Source organism: Perca fluviatilis, chromosome 13, assembly GCF_010015445.1.
Source record: "Perca fluviatilis chromosome 13, GENO_Pfluv_1.0, whole genome shotgun sequence".
Taxonomy (NCBI): Eukaryota; Metazoa; Chordata; class Actinopteri; order Perciformes; family Percidae; genus Perca; species Perca fluviatilis.
The window spans coordinates 32,620,145-32,635,144 of record NC_053124.1 but is presented as its reverse complement, the minus strand read 5'-3'; the positions used below and the strand labels follow the sequence as shown (position 1 = coordinate 32,635,144).

General features: G+C 42.1%; 1 protein-coding gene across 1 annotated transcript in view; it reads left to right on the top strand.

Moving 5' to 3' along the window:
- LOC120570936 (ATPase family AAA domain-containing protein 2-like) overlaps positions 1–15,000 on the top strand; it is a 22,067-nt gene that overhangs the window by 4,385 nt on the left and 2,682 nt on the right. Inside the window, exons 2-9 of the mRNA XM_039819632.1 lie at positions 473–561; positions 2,089–2,117; positions 2,370–2,457; positions 3,743–3,830; positions 8,503–8,581; positions 9,441–9,572; positions 10,397–10,463; positions 13,111–13,197. Of these exons, the coding sequence (XP_039675566.1) occupies positions 473–561; positions 2,089–2,117; positions 2,370–2,457; positions 3,743–3,830; positions 8,503–8,581; positions 9,441–9,572; positions 10,397–10,463; positions 13,111–13,197 (659 nt within the window). The remainder of the gene's footprint in view (positions 1–472; positions 562–2,088; positions 2,118–2,369; positions 2,458–3,742; positions 3,831–8,502; positions 8,582–9,440; positions 9,573–10,396; positions 10,464–13,110; positions 13,198–15,000) is intronic.

The following is a 15,000-nucleotide window of genomic DNA, read 5'->3' as shown; positions in this document are numbered from 1 at the left end:
TCACTCTGTAGCTAAAACAGAGACCAGGTGAAAAGAGGACCAGCAGCAGTGAGAGAGAGCTGTGCAGTACAACAACAATATGGTGTTTTTTGATAATTAAACCATGTAAACCTATTTTGGTACAACCTTAAAATACAAATTATGAACCTGAAAATGAGCAGAATATGGGCGCTTTAAACTGTTTATTTTGGGGGGGAAAAACTCCCAAAATTCAATAAAGTAGTGAACTGATCCTTCATTTAACTCGCAAGGAGCGGAATCTTTGGACCATTTGGATGAAGGAATCCCAAATGTCAAAGTTTAGCCTAAACACAGCTGCGCCAGGCGCTTCACACCGTGCCCTTAGCTTTTTAAAACCGCGCCCTCCGAGTCACCAGCTAATCAGATTTATTTTGGCCGGTGTGAGCGTGACAGCGACGTCTCGCTGCTGTCACGCTGACCTAACGTCTGCCGCGTTTGGCGTCTTTTTCAGGGTTTTAACGGCGAAGACGAGGACCAGAATCAGGCTGACTCGGAGACGCCCGAAGACGAAGAGGACACACCAGCGAGAGCCGTCATCAGGTCAGACCAATTAGGGCTGGGGAAAAAAAATCTATTTGATTTAAAAATCGAGTTGGTAGGTCAAATCGATTCGTATTTTTAAAAAATATGAATATATATTATAAAAAATCGATTTTTTTAAAATCCAAATACAGTATAAATAATTTGGATGTTTAACAATCTTTGTTGCACACTGCACAGTGACTTTTCAGTTAGAGAAAGGGTTTGCCTTTGCAATTTTGTTTATGTTGATGCACTTTAATTAAATACAATAAATATATATTTTTAAAATATATTTACAGTTCGCAGTTATTTTGTTTTAAATGGAAGGGGGGGGGGAATCGAATCGTTAATCAAGTTTTTTATAAAAAAAATCGCAGATTTTTTTAGGGAAACAAATCGCCCAGCTCTAAGACCAATGTTGTTTGAGACGCACCTTCGCTGACGAAATCATCCGTTTACTTCAGTTTTTAGTTCAGTTCAGTGCTTTTACTTTGAGTACTTTATGATGACAGTTACAGACTTTTACTGAACCCTCCTCTGTTGTGCTTTTAAAAACGTTTCTACATCAGAACACGTGGGATTCCTTCATCCAAATTGTCCAAAAATTCCGCTCCTTGCAAGTTAAATGAAGGATCAGTTCACTACTTTATTGAATTTTGGGAGTTCCCCCCCCCCCAAAACAACAGTTTAAATGGTTTCTCTTTGACAAAACGTGAGCTTAGAATTATAAGGTTCTATCTCCACTTTTTGGCCGAAATTGAGTTTTTGACATAATCTGATCTCTTAGGTGTTTATTAATGCCTGAGTGGTGTTATTTTTGTAAAAAAAAAAAATTTTCTTAGTTAGTTATTAATAAAATAAAAAGGTTCCATCTCACAAAATAGCTGGGAATGAACACATATGGAATTATGTACTTAACAAAAAAGTGTGAAATAACTGAAAACATGTCTTATATTTTAGATTCTTCAAAGTAGCCACCCTTTGCTTTTTTATTAATAAGGGAAAAACTTCCACTAATTAACCCTGACAAAGCAAAAAAAAAATACATTTTCTTAGTTAGTTATTAATAAAATAAAAAGGTTCCATCTCACAAAATAGCTGGGATGTAAAAACTTTGATGCTCAAAATCTCAGAACTACCCTAAACGGAGATAGAACCTTATAATTCTAAGCTCACGAAAACACAAAAAAATTGATATAATTTCATCTAAATGAGGTTTCTTGACCATGAATTCGGAAACAAATTAGTGTAAAACTAGTGGTCATACATTGGTGTGAGTGGTGTAAAAAAATAAATAAAAAAAACAACGAAAAAATAGTGTCTAAATAGCGTAAAAAAAGTGTTCAATTTCAGTTTTGACCCGGGAGGACAACACAAGGGCTAAGTACCATTTTCAATGCTTTGACTCGCGCCAGAGTATTTGTACAGTGTGGTATCAGTACTTTTACCGAAGTAAAGGATGTGAGTACTTCTTCCACCGCTGTGTGACATCACTGCTCGCATGCACGCCACCGTCTGACGCTGAGCCTCGTTTTGTGTTCACAGGAAGTCCAAACGGCTGCAGACCGCTGCAGGTAAGGACGGTGATGTCATCAGTCAACACCGGGGCCTGGGATTGGTTGTTTTTTTTTAGGTTTGGAAAAGAAAGAAAGAGTCGTATTTAAACTCCTCACAGAAAGTCACACGATGTGTGTCTGTGTCTGTGTCTGTGTGTGTGTGTGTGTGTGTGTGTGTGTGTGTGTGTGTGTGTGTGTGTGTGTGTGTGTGTGTGTGTGTGTGTGTGTGTGTGTGTGTGTGTGTGTGTGTGTGTGTGTGTGTGTACTCAGGCGGCGCTGGGCCGAGGAGAAGCACCAGGCCGACCAAACGAACCAGCAGGTATCAGGCCTCCAACATCTTCGACGGCATCAGCACCAGGTGAGACCTCAGCTCCTCTCTCAGCTCCTCTCTCAGCTCCTCTCTCAGCTCCTCTCTCAGCTCCTCTCTCAGCTCCTCTCTCAGCTCCTCTCTCAGCTCCTCTCTCAGCTCCCCTCCCAGAACTCTCTCAGCTCCTCTCTCAGCTCCTCTCTCAGCTCCCCTCTCAGCTCCTCTCTCAGCTCCTCCTCAGCTCCCGAACTCTCGCTCCTCTCTCAGCTCCTCTCTCAGCTCCCCTCTCAGCTCCTCTCTCAGCTCCTCTCTCAGCTCCCCTCTCAGCTCCTCTCTCAGCTCCTCTCTCAGCTCCCCTCTCAGCTCCTCTCCTCTCTCAGCTCCCCTCCCAGAACTCTCTCAGCTCCTCTCTCAGCTCCCGCTCCCTCTCCGCTCCTCTCTCCTCTCCTCAGCTCCCCTCTCAGCCTCCTCTCCTCTTCCTCCCTCGCTCCTCTGCCCTCCTCTCCTCTCTCCCAGCTCCCCTCTCAGCCTCTCCCCTCCCTCCCTCCCTCCTCTCAGCTCCCTCTCTCGCTCCTCCTCTCTCAGCTCCTCTCTCAGCTCCCCTCTCAGCTCCTCTCTCCTCTCTCAGCTCCCCTCCCAGAACTCTCTCAGCTCCTCTCTCAGCTCCTCTCTCAGCTTCCTCTCAGCTCCTCTCTCTCAGCTCCCCTTCAGCTCCTCTCTCTCTCTCAGCTCCCCTCCCAGAACTCTCTCAGCTCCCCTCTCAGCTCCTCTCTCCTCTCTCAGCTCCTCTCTCAGCTCCTCTCTCCTCTCTCAGCTCCCCTCTCAGCTCCTCTCTCCTCTCTCAGCTCCCCTCCCAGAACTCTCTCAGCAGGGCCCGACCGTTCATCGCCTTCACATCCAAGTCACTTTGTTTTCTCCTTTTCATCAAACAGCAGTTTTTTGGAAGTTCCCGCAATTTCATCGCATAAAATTGCATAAATATCATATAGCATATTCCATATCGCATTTTTTAAGAAAACATGCCGCATAATCAAGGATTTTTGCCCCCCCCCCAACAATCACAAAAAAAACTCCGCATTTTTCTGGAAGGACTGAACAGGAAGCAGCAAACCGGCTAGAGCCAGAGGTGTTTATGGTTGCCGTGGCGCCGTGCTAAAGCTAAACGCTAAAGAGGGGAAAGTCGGCGAGTTTCCACCCTTCTGAGGCGAGTCATCGGAGACTTCTCATCTGCATGTACGGCAGAACGGAGCATCGGCAGACTTTCCCCTTCAAGTTACCTCGGTGTAGGTCTGATCTGAACGCAGAGTATTTAGTTCTACTCTTTTCTTTTCTGCAGCACGTCCACGGGATGGATCCTGAAGACGATGGACGACCTGAAGAAGAAGAGGCTGCTGAGCAACAACGAAGAAGGAGCGAGTAACGAGGTAGAAAACGTCTCTGCTTCTTCTTCTCTGCACGCGTTCGTGCTGCCGCGGTTTCATTTTCTTTTCTTTTCTTATTTTTTTGTAATTCAAGTTTTTTATTTTTATTTGAGTGGCAATCAGTCAGAACAGAACTGACAGCATTGTTGTGGTACAATGATGTCTATAAACAGGGTTCATACAGTACAGGCCAAAAGTTTGGACACACCTTCTCATTCAATGTGTTTCCTTTTTATTTTCATGACTATTTCCATTGTAGATTCTCACTGAAGGCATCAAAACTATAAATGAACACATATGGAATTATGTACTTAACAAAAAAGTGTGAAATAACTGAAAACATGTCTTATTTTAGATTCTTCAGAGTAGCCACCCTTTGCTTTTTTATTAATAAAGGAAAAACTTCCACTAATGAACCCTGACAAAGCACACCTGTGAAGGTAAAACCATTTCAGGTGACTACCTCATGAAGCTCATTGAGAGAACACCAAGGGTTTGCAGAGTTATCAAAAAAAGCAAAGGGTGGCTACTTTGAAGAATCTAAAATATAAGACATGTTTCCAGTTATTTCACACTTTTTTGTTAAGTACATAATTCCATATGTGTTCATTCATAGTTTTGATGCCTTCAGTGAGAATCTACAATGTAAATAGTCATGAAAATAAAAAGGAAACGCATTGAATGAGAAGGTGTGTCCAAACTTTTGGCCTGTACTGTACGTTTTGAAAAAACCTGGAAAAGTTATGGAATTTGAAAAATACAAATTCCAGCAGGCCTGGAAAGGTTTTGGAAACATAAAATGACCCAGAAAGTTTTGGGAACTTATCATGTCAGAACAGAACTGACAGCATTGTTACAGTAATATGTATAAAGTCCCGTACATACACTCAGAATCAAAATAAGTAGTAATAGTAAAAAAATTTTTTTTTAAATCAATTAAAAAGAAAATGGATCCAGCAGCCACAGTGGTACATCTCTTATCATTACAATTAATATACCAGCAATACCATAGGCAACAAAAAGTGATCCCATGACCTCTTAAATCCTTTGTTTTCATTATTAATTCTGGTCAGCATGTGTTCCTTAGGGCTGGGAATCGCCAGAGGCCTCACGATACGATATCATCCCGATACTTATGTCACGATACGATATTATTGCGATTTTAAAGATATTGCAATATTCTGCGATATATTGCAATGTATTTACCTTTTTTTCCAACTTCAGATTTTTCCCAATTTCAAATGATGTCCCGAAAGGACACTTTTGTCAACATCTGTTGTATCTAAAAAGATACATTTCTCTGCTTGTTCATCTCCCTTCAGTTTTATTGCTGCAAAATGGGGATTGTCAAGCAGACAGACTGACCGACACATATGTCATAAAAGATCGATTCTTGGCGTCTGTGTATCGATGCAGTATTGCCACGAAAAATATCGCGATACTATGCTGTATCGATTTTTTCCCCCCACCCCTAGTGTTCCTATGATACTATTTCTGACATAAGTTCCAGCCATTGTATTTTCCCACACTCGTCGGATCACTCGGATGGCCGTTACCAACCCCAGCCTTTTATTACTGCAAAATCATATTTTGAAACTGTGGTGGCAAATTTAATTTTTACCATTATTGATTAATGATTTTAACCATTTGCTTAAAGATTGTTTTAAACCTCCATAAAATGCTGTTCCTTCCTCTTAGACTCTTAAAGGCCAGAGAGGGACAGCTGCAGCCATGAACTCTCAGCCTAGTGGTTTCTTTTTAAGAAACTCTAGCTTCTTATTTTGTTTAACTTTTTAGCAGACAAAGTCGAGAAGGCCACAAACCATGTCTCCTACTGCCTCCTGAGATAGCTAAACTATTGTTTAGGCTAATGTTGGGAACAGAGAGCAGGGAGGAAGGTGAGGATGGTTTGACTTTTAGTGATGTCCTCTTTTCAACTATGGCCAGGCTAAAAGATAAAGTTAGAGGGGTGGCTTGAGAGAGGTTTTGACTATATGATGATGTGATGTTTAGATTTTAGTTTAGTAATGCTCATTCAGTTGTACTGCATGTACCTTTGAATCTGTATTCTCATATTTTGCAAAATATAATAAATGCTCAAAGACCAGACTTTGGTTTAATTCTCAAACAGTCTTTATATGTTTTCATTTTTATCACTGATATTTACTAAACTCTGCTGCTTCAAGAAAACTTCCATCACAAAACTTCTACCGATTCTGCTTGGTCCCCTAAGAGGCACAGCCTGCTGTGTTTTAGGCACAGTTTCATTTCCGAGCGGATTCGAGCTGACGCCGCTGCTGTTTTTGACTTTTCTGTCCCCGAGTCAGACGCCTTGTTTACATTTTGAAGCAGCTTTGACACCGTGTGGACTCCCTCTCCGTCTGCGTGTCTGAGTGGGCTCTGCCTCTCTTATCAGTCGGCTGTGAGGGGAGTGGGCGACTCGGGCTAATCTCTATCAGCTGCCAGCATATTGGGAGCCTGAGAGACACCAGCCCCCTTGTTTTTGGGGTTTGTACGTTTCTGTCCCAGCTGACCGTTTAAGGTTCAGTTGCTCTTAAACTTGGACTCATTTCAAGGCGTCTGTATCGTTCGGATTTATTTGGCTAAAAAATGATCACAGTGAGATTGGATGTGTGTAAAATCAAATGCACATTTTTGCCACAGTTTTACACCAGTTGGTCATTGTCAGTGTTGAAATCATGATTATTGAACACGATGGCTCGTTGACTTTTGGAAAGATGTTGCGTTTTATAGAGCTTAAAAAAACTAAAAAAACAGTTCAACACATCAACAGTGAAAACACCTTTAACTGTGATATTTCCCTTCATACTTTTTCCCGTTCAACTTTTCGAATTCTAAATGAGATGTTTTCTTGCACAACGTATCGTGGACAGCATTGTTTTTTTGGGGACGGTTAGGGTCAGTGTTAACGCTTATCAGTTCAATTTTCTAAGCACAAACGGACATTTTCAAAACTGAAAAATGGGTTCAAATATCCAATTTTTCATTTTTTTTCTCCACTTTGACAAATTAAAAAAATTTGGATCTTTAACCTGTTTTTCCAATTTTCTGTTTTTTTATTCAGAGGAATCAGAAATTTAGAAAATTACAAAACTGCATCTGAGCTCCAATTATTCATAATACTGCCATGGTATTCTCTTCCTCTACTTTGCGGAATATGCAGCTCATTAACTGCATATGGACCAAAAAAAACTAAAAACTGACAGACTTTGGGGTCAGAGGTGCAACTGATGGTTTCGAGTGGGGAGAGAATACCATGGCAGTATTATGAATAATTGGAGCTTAGATGCAATTTTGTAACTTTCTAAATTTCTTATCCTCAAAAAACTGTTTTAAAATCCAATTTTTTAATTTGTCAAGGTGGAAAAAAAATTTAAAATTGGATATTTGAACCCATTTTTCTGTTTTTCCAAATGTCCGTTTGTGCTTTAGAGAATTGAACTGATAAGCGTTACCACTGACCGGTTAGGAGCACAGCCCTTTTGTTTGAAGGCTGAGATGAAGGCTGCTGAAAACGTCGGCTGGTTAGTCGCGTGGTTCGGTAGCCCGGATGCCAGCCGAGACTTAGCCCCGCCCACAACATGTGAGGTCGGGGAAGTTACATTACATTACGTTACATTACTTGTCATTTAGCTGACGCTTTTATCCAAAGCGACTTACAATTGCTATATATGAGAGGTGGCACACCTCTGGAGCAACTAGGGGTTAAGTGCCTTGCTCAGGGACACATTGGTTGATGTATCGCAGTGGGAATCGAACCCTGGTTTCCCACACCAAAGGCATGTGTTATATCCACTGCGGGCTTTATACGACGATGGACCAACCACGGCACCAAAGAGCGCTCGGGTTGAATTAATTTACAACACTGTATTGTCGAGTTCTAATCCTCAACGGAGAACTTGTTCGTGTATGCATCCACCTTTACTGTTTCTCTAAAAAACGATGATCGTGTTGGTAAGTACTAGGGCTGCCACCTCTTAGTCGATTAGTCGACTAATCGGTCGTTTTGGTCTTAGTCGACTAAGATTTCTTTAGTCGATTAGTCATTTTTTATGCTTATTCATGCTTAATTACTTATTTCCAAGAAACTTCTGAGCACATTTATGGTAAACACAAGATTTAAAGTGTTGCTTTTGCAGCATTAATTGTGGAGAAACTCAGTTTTACAGATGGTTAATTAACTACATTTATATTGTGCTTTTCTAGTCTTAACCACCTCTCAAAGCGCACAGCTCTGTCGATTAAATCAACTAATCGATTAGTCGACAAAATCGTATAAGTGTTAGTCGACTAAGAATTTCTTTAGTCGAGGACAGACCCTAGTAAGTACTCCGTGTATCCTGACGTTCTTTTTACAACACCAGCAAAGATCCTTTATACACTCATCTTCTTCTACTTCTTCCAGCGTGCGTGCAGTTGAGTTCTGTTGACAACTATGCGTCGCTCAGCATGCTGTACGTCACACTCTCCGTTGCTCTGATTGGTTGTAGGTCTGACCAGTGTTTCCTCTATGTTGATTTGACTGTGGCGCCCCCCACCCCCAACGGCAACATTTCTAGGGAGTACTGTAGGGGGAGTACTGTAGATAAAGATATAGTAATACCTGTGCTGTAGATTCCTTACAGTGTTTTTTTTGTGTTTAATGAACTTGCAGAAGATCTACTCTCCAGCCCAGAGGAGCAGGACTCCGGTGGCTCCGCAGAAAGAGCCCAGTGACAGCCAGGATCAACACGGTTTGTACCAACAACCCTGAAAAAGTGCCGGAAAATGACTACCGTATTTTCCGGACTATAAGTCGCTCCGGAGTATAAGTCGCATCAGTCAAAAAATGCGTCATGAAGAGGAAAAAAACATATAAGTCGCACCGGACTATAAGTCGCATTTATTTAGATTTTTTTTTTTCTTCATCAGTCAACTACACAACAGCACCCAGAACAACCGGCTGAATACGGTAGGTGTCCGGTATGTTAACGTAACACATTAACAGTTATTGAACTACACAACAGCACCCAGAACAACTAGCAACCAGGGCGTGGAGCATGGATGGATTAAAAGGCGTGGAGACGTAGCTGCACCGTTGACCAGCCCCTCCCGACTCCTTCCTCCAGCTCTGACCATCTAGCTTTCAGCCCGCGATTAGCCGGTTAGCCTCCACCTTTTCGCCAGTCTCCCTCACAAGTTTCTCCCTCATTTCAAACTTTCTTTCTGCTGCTCCATTACCGTTTTCGGGCTGCATATTTTACTACCTGCAGTTTGTTATCTCTTTTCTTTCTCAGTTGTCTTTAGGAGCAGCATCTAGTCGTCACAAACCTAGAGCGCCCTCTCGCGGCTGTGGACGGTGATGTTTTCAGTATGAATTAACATTTAAAAACATGTTAAATTGTATATATTTTGATATATAAGTCGCACCTGACTATAAGTCGCAGGACCAGCCAAAGTTGGAAAAAAAGTGCAACTTATAGTCCGGAAAATACGGTACTTCCCCGAGGCCCGGTGGGGGGGGGGGGGAAACCCTGACGTTTTCATAACGTGGCTTTCTGAACATCTCCCCTTGTCCCTTTTTATTTTCCTTCTACAATCTGTTGTTTCCAGGCGGAGTCGCCGGCGAGGAGGACAGCGGGCAGGAAGTGGCGCCAGACGACGACAGCAGCTGCAGCGCCGCCAACCACAACTTTGACGCCAAACTGAGCCGAGCCTCGGCGCTGTACCGGGGACCCGGCAACGGTCGGGTTCTGCACCGCCGAAACCAAAAGCACAAACACGGGTTACAATATTCAGCCAGAACGCTTCACCTTTAAGTTAAAGGGCCCGATTTTAACGATCTAAGCACATGGCGTGGAGCGCCTGGTCCAAATCCACTTTTTGCTAGTTTGACGGCAGAAAAAAGTGTCCGTGTGCCGGGCGCCTGGTCGTAAAGGGTTGTCCTTAGTGTCTTCATTAATCAGAGGTGTGTTTTGGGCGTAACATGCAATCAACCAATCAGAGATCATCTCCCATTCATCAACCAATCAGAGATCATCTCCCATTCATCAACCAATCAGAGATCATCTCCCATTCATCAACCAATCAGAGATCATCTCCCATTCCCTTTAAAAGCCAGGCGCGTTTGGACCTTGGAGCATTGCTGTTATGATGGAGGATTAGCACTGTAATATTTTTATTTCCAATCTTCTGCATGTGTGTGTGCTGCTGTGCGTCCCTGTGTGTGTATTTTTTTTTTTTTACTCAAACAAAAAAAAAGAACAATAATTTGGAGGCCCCCCCTGCAGTAACTCTGAGGGCCCCTTTGGGGTCCCGTACTCCCTGTTGAAGATCTCCGATTCAAGACACTTGTTAAAAGACAATATAAAAAACCAGCTAAAATAGAATAAGACCAAGTATGAAATACAAGAATAACATGTATACAGTGCAGTGTGAGAAATGAGCAATTACTTTTAAAAACAGGCAGCGTCAGAAGGGAGCCGTCCTTCAGCCTTGATTTAAAAGTTGTTTTAGAGTTGTAGCGGCCCTGTAGCCCTGATGTTGTCGTGTCCTCCGTTGTTGTTCAGGGTTCCCGAGAGGAGCGTTCAGGATCAGCGCCTCCGGTCTGAACACCACCCCCAGAGCAGCCTTCAGGTCAGACTTTTCTTTTCTTTAAACGAAGAAATACATTGTCAAATTACACAAAAACGCGAAGCAACGTTTGCATCTTGCACCACGTTAACTGCCGCACGGCTAGTCGTGTACGATATTCCCTTTTTTTATTTATTAGTGTTTTATTGTCGGAACATACCTACGAGTTGCTCCAGGTTGATCAAGTTTAATCTGGTTTAGTTTACTTGTTATTTGTTGCTTTGAAATTAAGAAGTGCCGAGTTTCTCTCGTCTTTTGGGTTGCTCGCGTGTAAATGTCGTGTGAACGTGTTCCGTGTTTTCCCCGTGGTTTGTCACAGACTTGGGTGTACATATTTGGCAGAGAGGTTTAGGGGTCTTTCCTCAAGAAAATGTGATGTTTTGCAGTAAAAAGAATTATGAAATTTGACCTGATTTTGGACCGTTATTATCACCGTGTCTGTGTCGGAAACGGTGGAAACGCTAGAGCAGATAAAAAATAAATAACACTCAAAAGATTAAAGGAACACGCCGACTTATTGTGACTTTGTCTTATTCCTCATATCCCCCAGAGTTACATAAGTCCATACATACCCTTCTCATCTCCATGCGTGTCATAACTCTGTCTGACGCACCCACCGCTAGCCTAGCTTAGCACAGATCCTGGAGGTAACCGGCTCCATCTAGCCTAGCTTAGCACAGATCCTGGAGGTAACCGGCTCCATCTAGCCTAGCTTAGCACAGATCCTGGAGGTAACCGGCTCCAACTAGCCTAGCTTAGCACAGATCATGGAGGTAACCGGCTCCAACTAGCCTAGCTTAGCACAGATCCTGGAGGTAACCGGCTCCATCTAGCCTAGCTTAGCACAGATCCTGGAGGTAACCGGCTCCAACTAGCCTAGCTTAGCACAGATCCTGGAGGTAACCGGCTCCAACTAGCCTGCAGCACAGATCATGGAGGTAACCGGCTCAACTAGCCTAACTGGAGGTAATCAGCTCCATCTAGCCTAGCTTAGCACAGATCCTGGAGGTAACCGGCTCCATCTAGCCTAGCTTAGCACAGATCCTGGAGGTAACCGGCTCCAACTAGCCTAGCTTAGCACAGATCCTGGAGGTAACCGGCTCCATCTAGCCTAGCTTAGCACAGATCCTGGAGGTAACCAGCTCCATCTAGCCTACTGCTCCCAATAAGTGACAAAATAACACCAACATGTTTCCATGTTGTGATTTGTATAGTCACAGCGTGTACAAATAACAAGGTCACATGACACACAGCCATCTTCTAACCGTATAAATACTGGGAACTATTTTCTCAGAAGGCGAAGCACTGCTACTTCTGCTACTTGGGCGGAGTGATAAAGTGCAACACCTGAAAAACACAGTTGTTCTCAGGTGCTGCGAGCAAATCACTCCGCCCAAGTAGCAGTGCTTGGGTATGTATGGACTTACTGTATCTAACTCTGGGAGATACGGTGAATAAGCTAAAGTCCCAATCGGTCGGCGTGTTCCTTATAGAAGTCCAACTCCAATCATTGGATCAGAGAAAAGTCTTTTGGTTAATTTGATGCTTTCTTCCCCAAAAGAAATTGTGCTTTTTTGTCACATTTCATTTTGCTCAGACTTATAATGGTGGGAAAACCCTGCATATGTATTGCTCAGGCTGGAAACAGGTCAGTGTAACGCTTATCAGTAAAATGTTCTAAGCACAAACGGACATTTGGAAAAACTGAAAAATGGGTTCAAATATCCAATTTTTCATTTTTTTCCAACATGACAAATTAAGAAATTGGATCTTTAACCTGTTTTTCCAGTTGAGAAAATTACAAAATTGCGTCTGGGCTCCAATTGTTCATAATACTGCAATGGTATTCTCTTCCTCTACTTTGCGGAATATGCAGGTCATTAACTGCATATGGACCAAAATGAAAAACTGATAGACTTTGGGGTCAGAGGTGCAACTGATGGTTTTTTTTTTGTGTGTGTGTTTTTTGTGTGTGTGTGTGTGTGTGTGTGTGTGTGTGTGTGTGTGTGTGTGTGGGGGTGTATAGCTTGGCGGAATGAGGCAGAGAATACCATGGCAGTATTATGAATAATTGGAGTCCAGACGCAATTTGTATTTTCTCAAAAAGGTTATTTTTATTTTGTGAAAAGAAAGCGATTGTATTTTTCATAAATAATTTTTTTTGTCTGTTGGAAAAAAAGAATAATTGGAGTCAGGATTTTGTTTTTCAATGGAAAAAGGTTAAAGATCAATTTTTTTATTTGTATGTTGGAAAAAAAGAAAATTGGAGTCCAGACTTTTGTAATTTTTAATGGAAAAACAGGTTAGCATTTTTTATTTGTATGTTGGAAAAAGAAAAAGGAGTAATTTTGTAATTTTCTCAATTTCTGATCCTGTGAATAAAAACAGAAAATTGGGAAAACTGTTTAAAGATCCAATTTTTTAATTTGTCAAGGTGGAAAAAAATGAAAAATTTGATATTTGAACCCATTTTTCTGTTTTTCCAAATGTCCGTTTGTGCTTAGAAAATTGAACTGATAAGCGTTAACACTGACTGAAACCGACCATTGATTTACCATTTCATTTCCATCCAAACTCAACAACAACCACCACTCTCCGAGTCCTTTACAGTACCTCCGTCTCCTTGTTTCTTTTCCCTTTCATCCTCCAGACCCACTAAGAGCACGTTGTCGGTTCACTCCGAAGAGGACAACGACTCGGACGAGGACGTGCCGAACGTCGAAAAAGTCTCCGGAAGGTCAGTGGGTGTAGACGCCGAAAGCTCTTTTTGCCGAGGGGGACGACAGCATGAACCGTCTCTACGCTTCGATTGGATGAGCGCAGCCGTCCTTGGTCTTTGCTTTTAGATTTTCAAGCTGTAAAAACATTAGGGCTGCCACCTCTTAGTCGATTAGTCGACTAATCGGTCGTTTTGGTCTTAGTCGACTAAGATTTCTTTAGTCGATTAGTCATTTTTTATGCTTATTAATGCCTATTTACTCATTTCCAAGAAACTTCTGAGCACATTTGTGGTAAACACAAGATTTAAAGTGGTGCTTTTTCAGGATTAATTGTGGAGAAACTCAGTTTTACAGATGGTTAATTAACTACATTTATATTGTGCTTTTCTAGTCTTAACCACCTCTCAAAGCGCACAGCTGTGTCGATTAAATCAACTAATCGATTAGTCGACAAAATCGTATAAGTGTTAGTCGACTAAGAATTTCTTTAGTCGAGGACAGCCCTAAAAAACATAGGGCGGCTGTTCAGGGGGACAAAAAAGATGTTGTGCATATCTCTGTGGTTTCTGGTGCCGGACAAAAAAAGTGAATGTTCAAAGAAGGTAATAAGTCCGCAACGACTTAATGCCCCGGAAAAATGGTGCAAATAAGGCACACAATGTTTCGGGCGCACAATTTAGCCTTCTTCAGGTGCATTTTGATTGCAGTGACCCATGACCCTAATATGTTTTTTTTTATCATATCACATGGTCAGAGGTCATGTAGTCTACAGTATATCCAAAAAATGAAATCCAAAAGTCAAAACTAAAATAAAATCTAATTGAAAATGTAAAACTGTTCTAACCTTGGCTGTGACGCTGCGTTAGCCGACTTCGTACTCTACATTACACACATACGGGATACTGTTGTGACAGTGTTTTCATGCTACCATCTGTTCTCTTTTAAATCTGAATATCAACAAGACTTTCACCTGGTTAAGTAATTAAAGTGCCCCTATTATGAAAAAAATCACTTTTTCTAGGATTTTGGGGTGTTATTTTGTGTCTCTGGTGCTTCCACACACATACAGACTTTGAAAAACAACATCCATGGTGTTCTGAGTGAGATACGGTTTCTGAATGTGTCCTGCCTTCAGTCTCCGGGTGAGCTGGTCAAAATCTGCACGGCTTTCTACTTCACTAGCCGAAACGAGGGGCCTAGGGGGCTAACCGTTAGCATGCTAGCTCGTTCTCAAATGGCAAAACACTGCTACAACATGCACGAATTCACCCTAATCTACAAAATAAATTGTATAGAACTACTTCCGTGTCCCTGTTCTGCAGGTATTCAACGCAAAGTGTGAAGTGCGCCCTCGTTTAGAAGAAGTCTCCCGGCTAATCCTGCCTTGTACTGACCGAAGTTGGAGAAACAGCTAGCTAGCTCATGTAGTCCTTACCTAGCTACTGAGCATGTGCGACTGACAACAAAGATGTTACAGAAGTTGAGAGGTCTCACTCTGTAGCTAAAACAGAGAGCTCAACACACCGGGTGAAAAGAGGAGCTGCAGCAATGTGCAGTACAACAAAAATATGGTGTTTTCTGAAAATTAAACCATGTAAACCTATTCTGGTACAACCTTAAATTACAATTATGAACCTGAAAATGAGCAGAATATGACCACTGACGAAATGACGAAGCGTGCAGACATAAGAGTGGTCGATCTTCTCGTCCAACTGTCGCCAAGAAGTCCAAAAACTGGGTTTCCCAAAATGGTTAACTGTTTTTTTTTTCTTAAGCTCACAATATTTGATGCTGCTTTAGTAAAATCAGGTCTGCCTTTC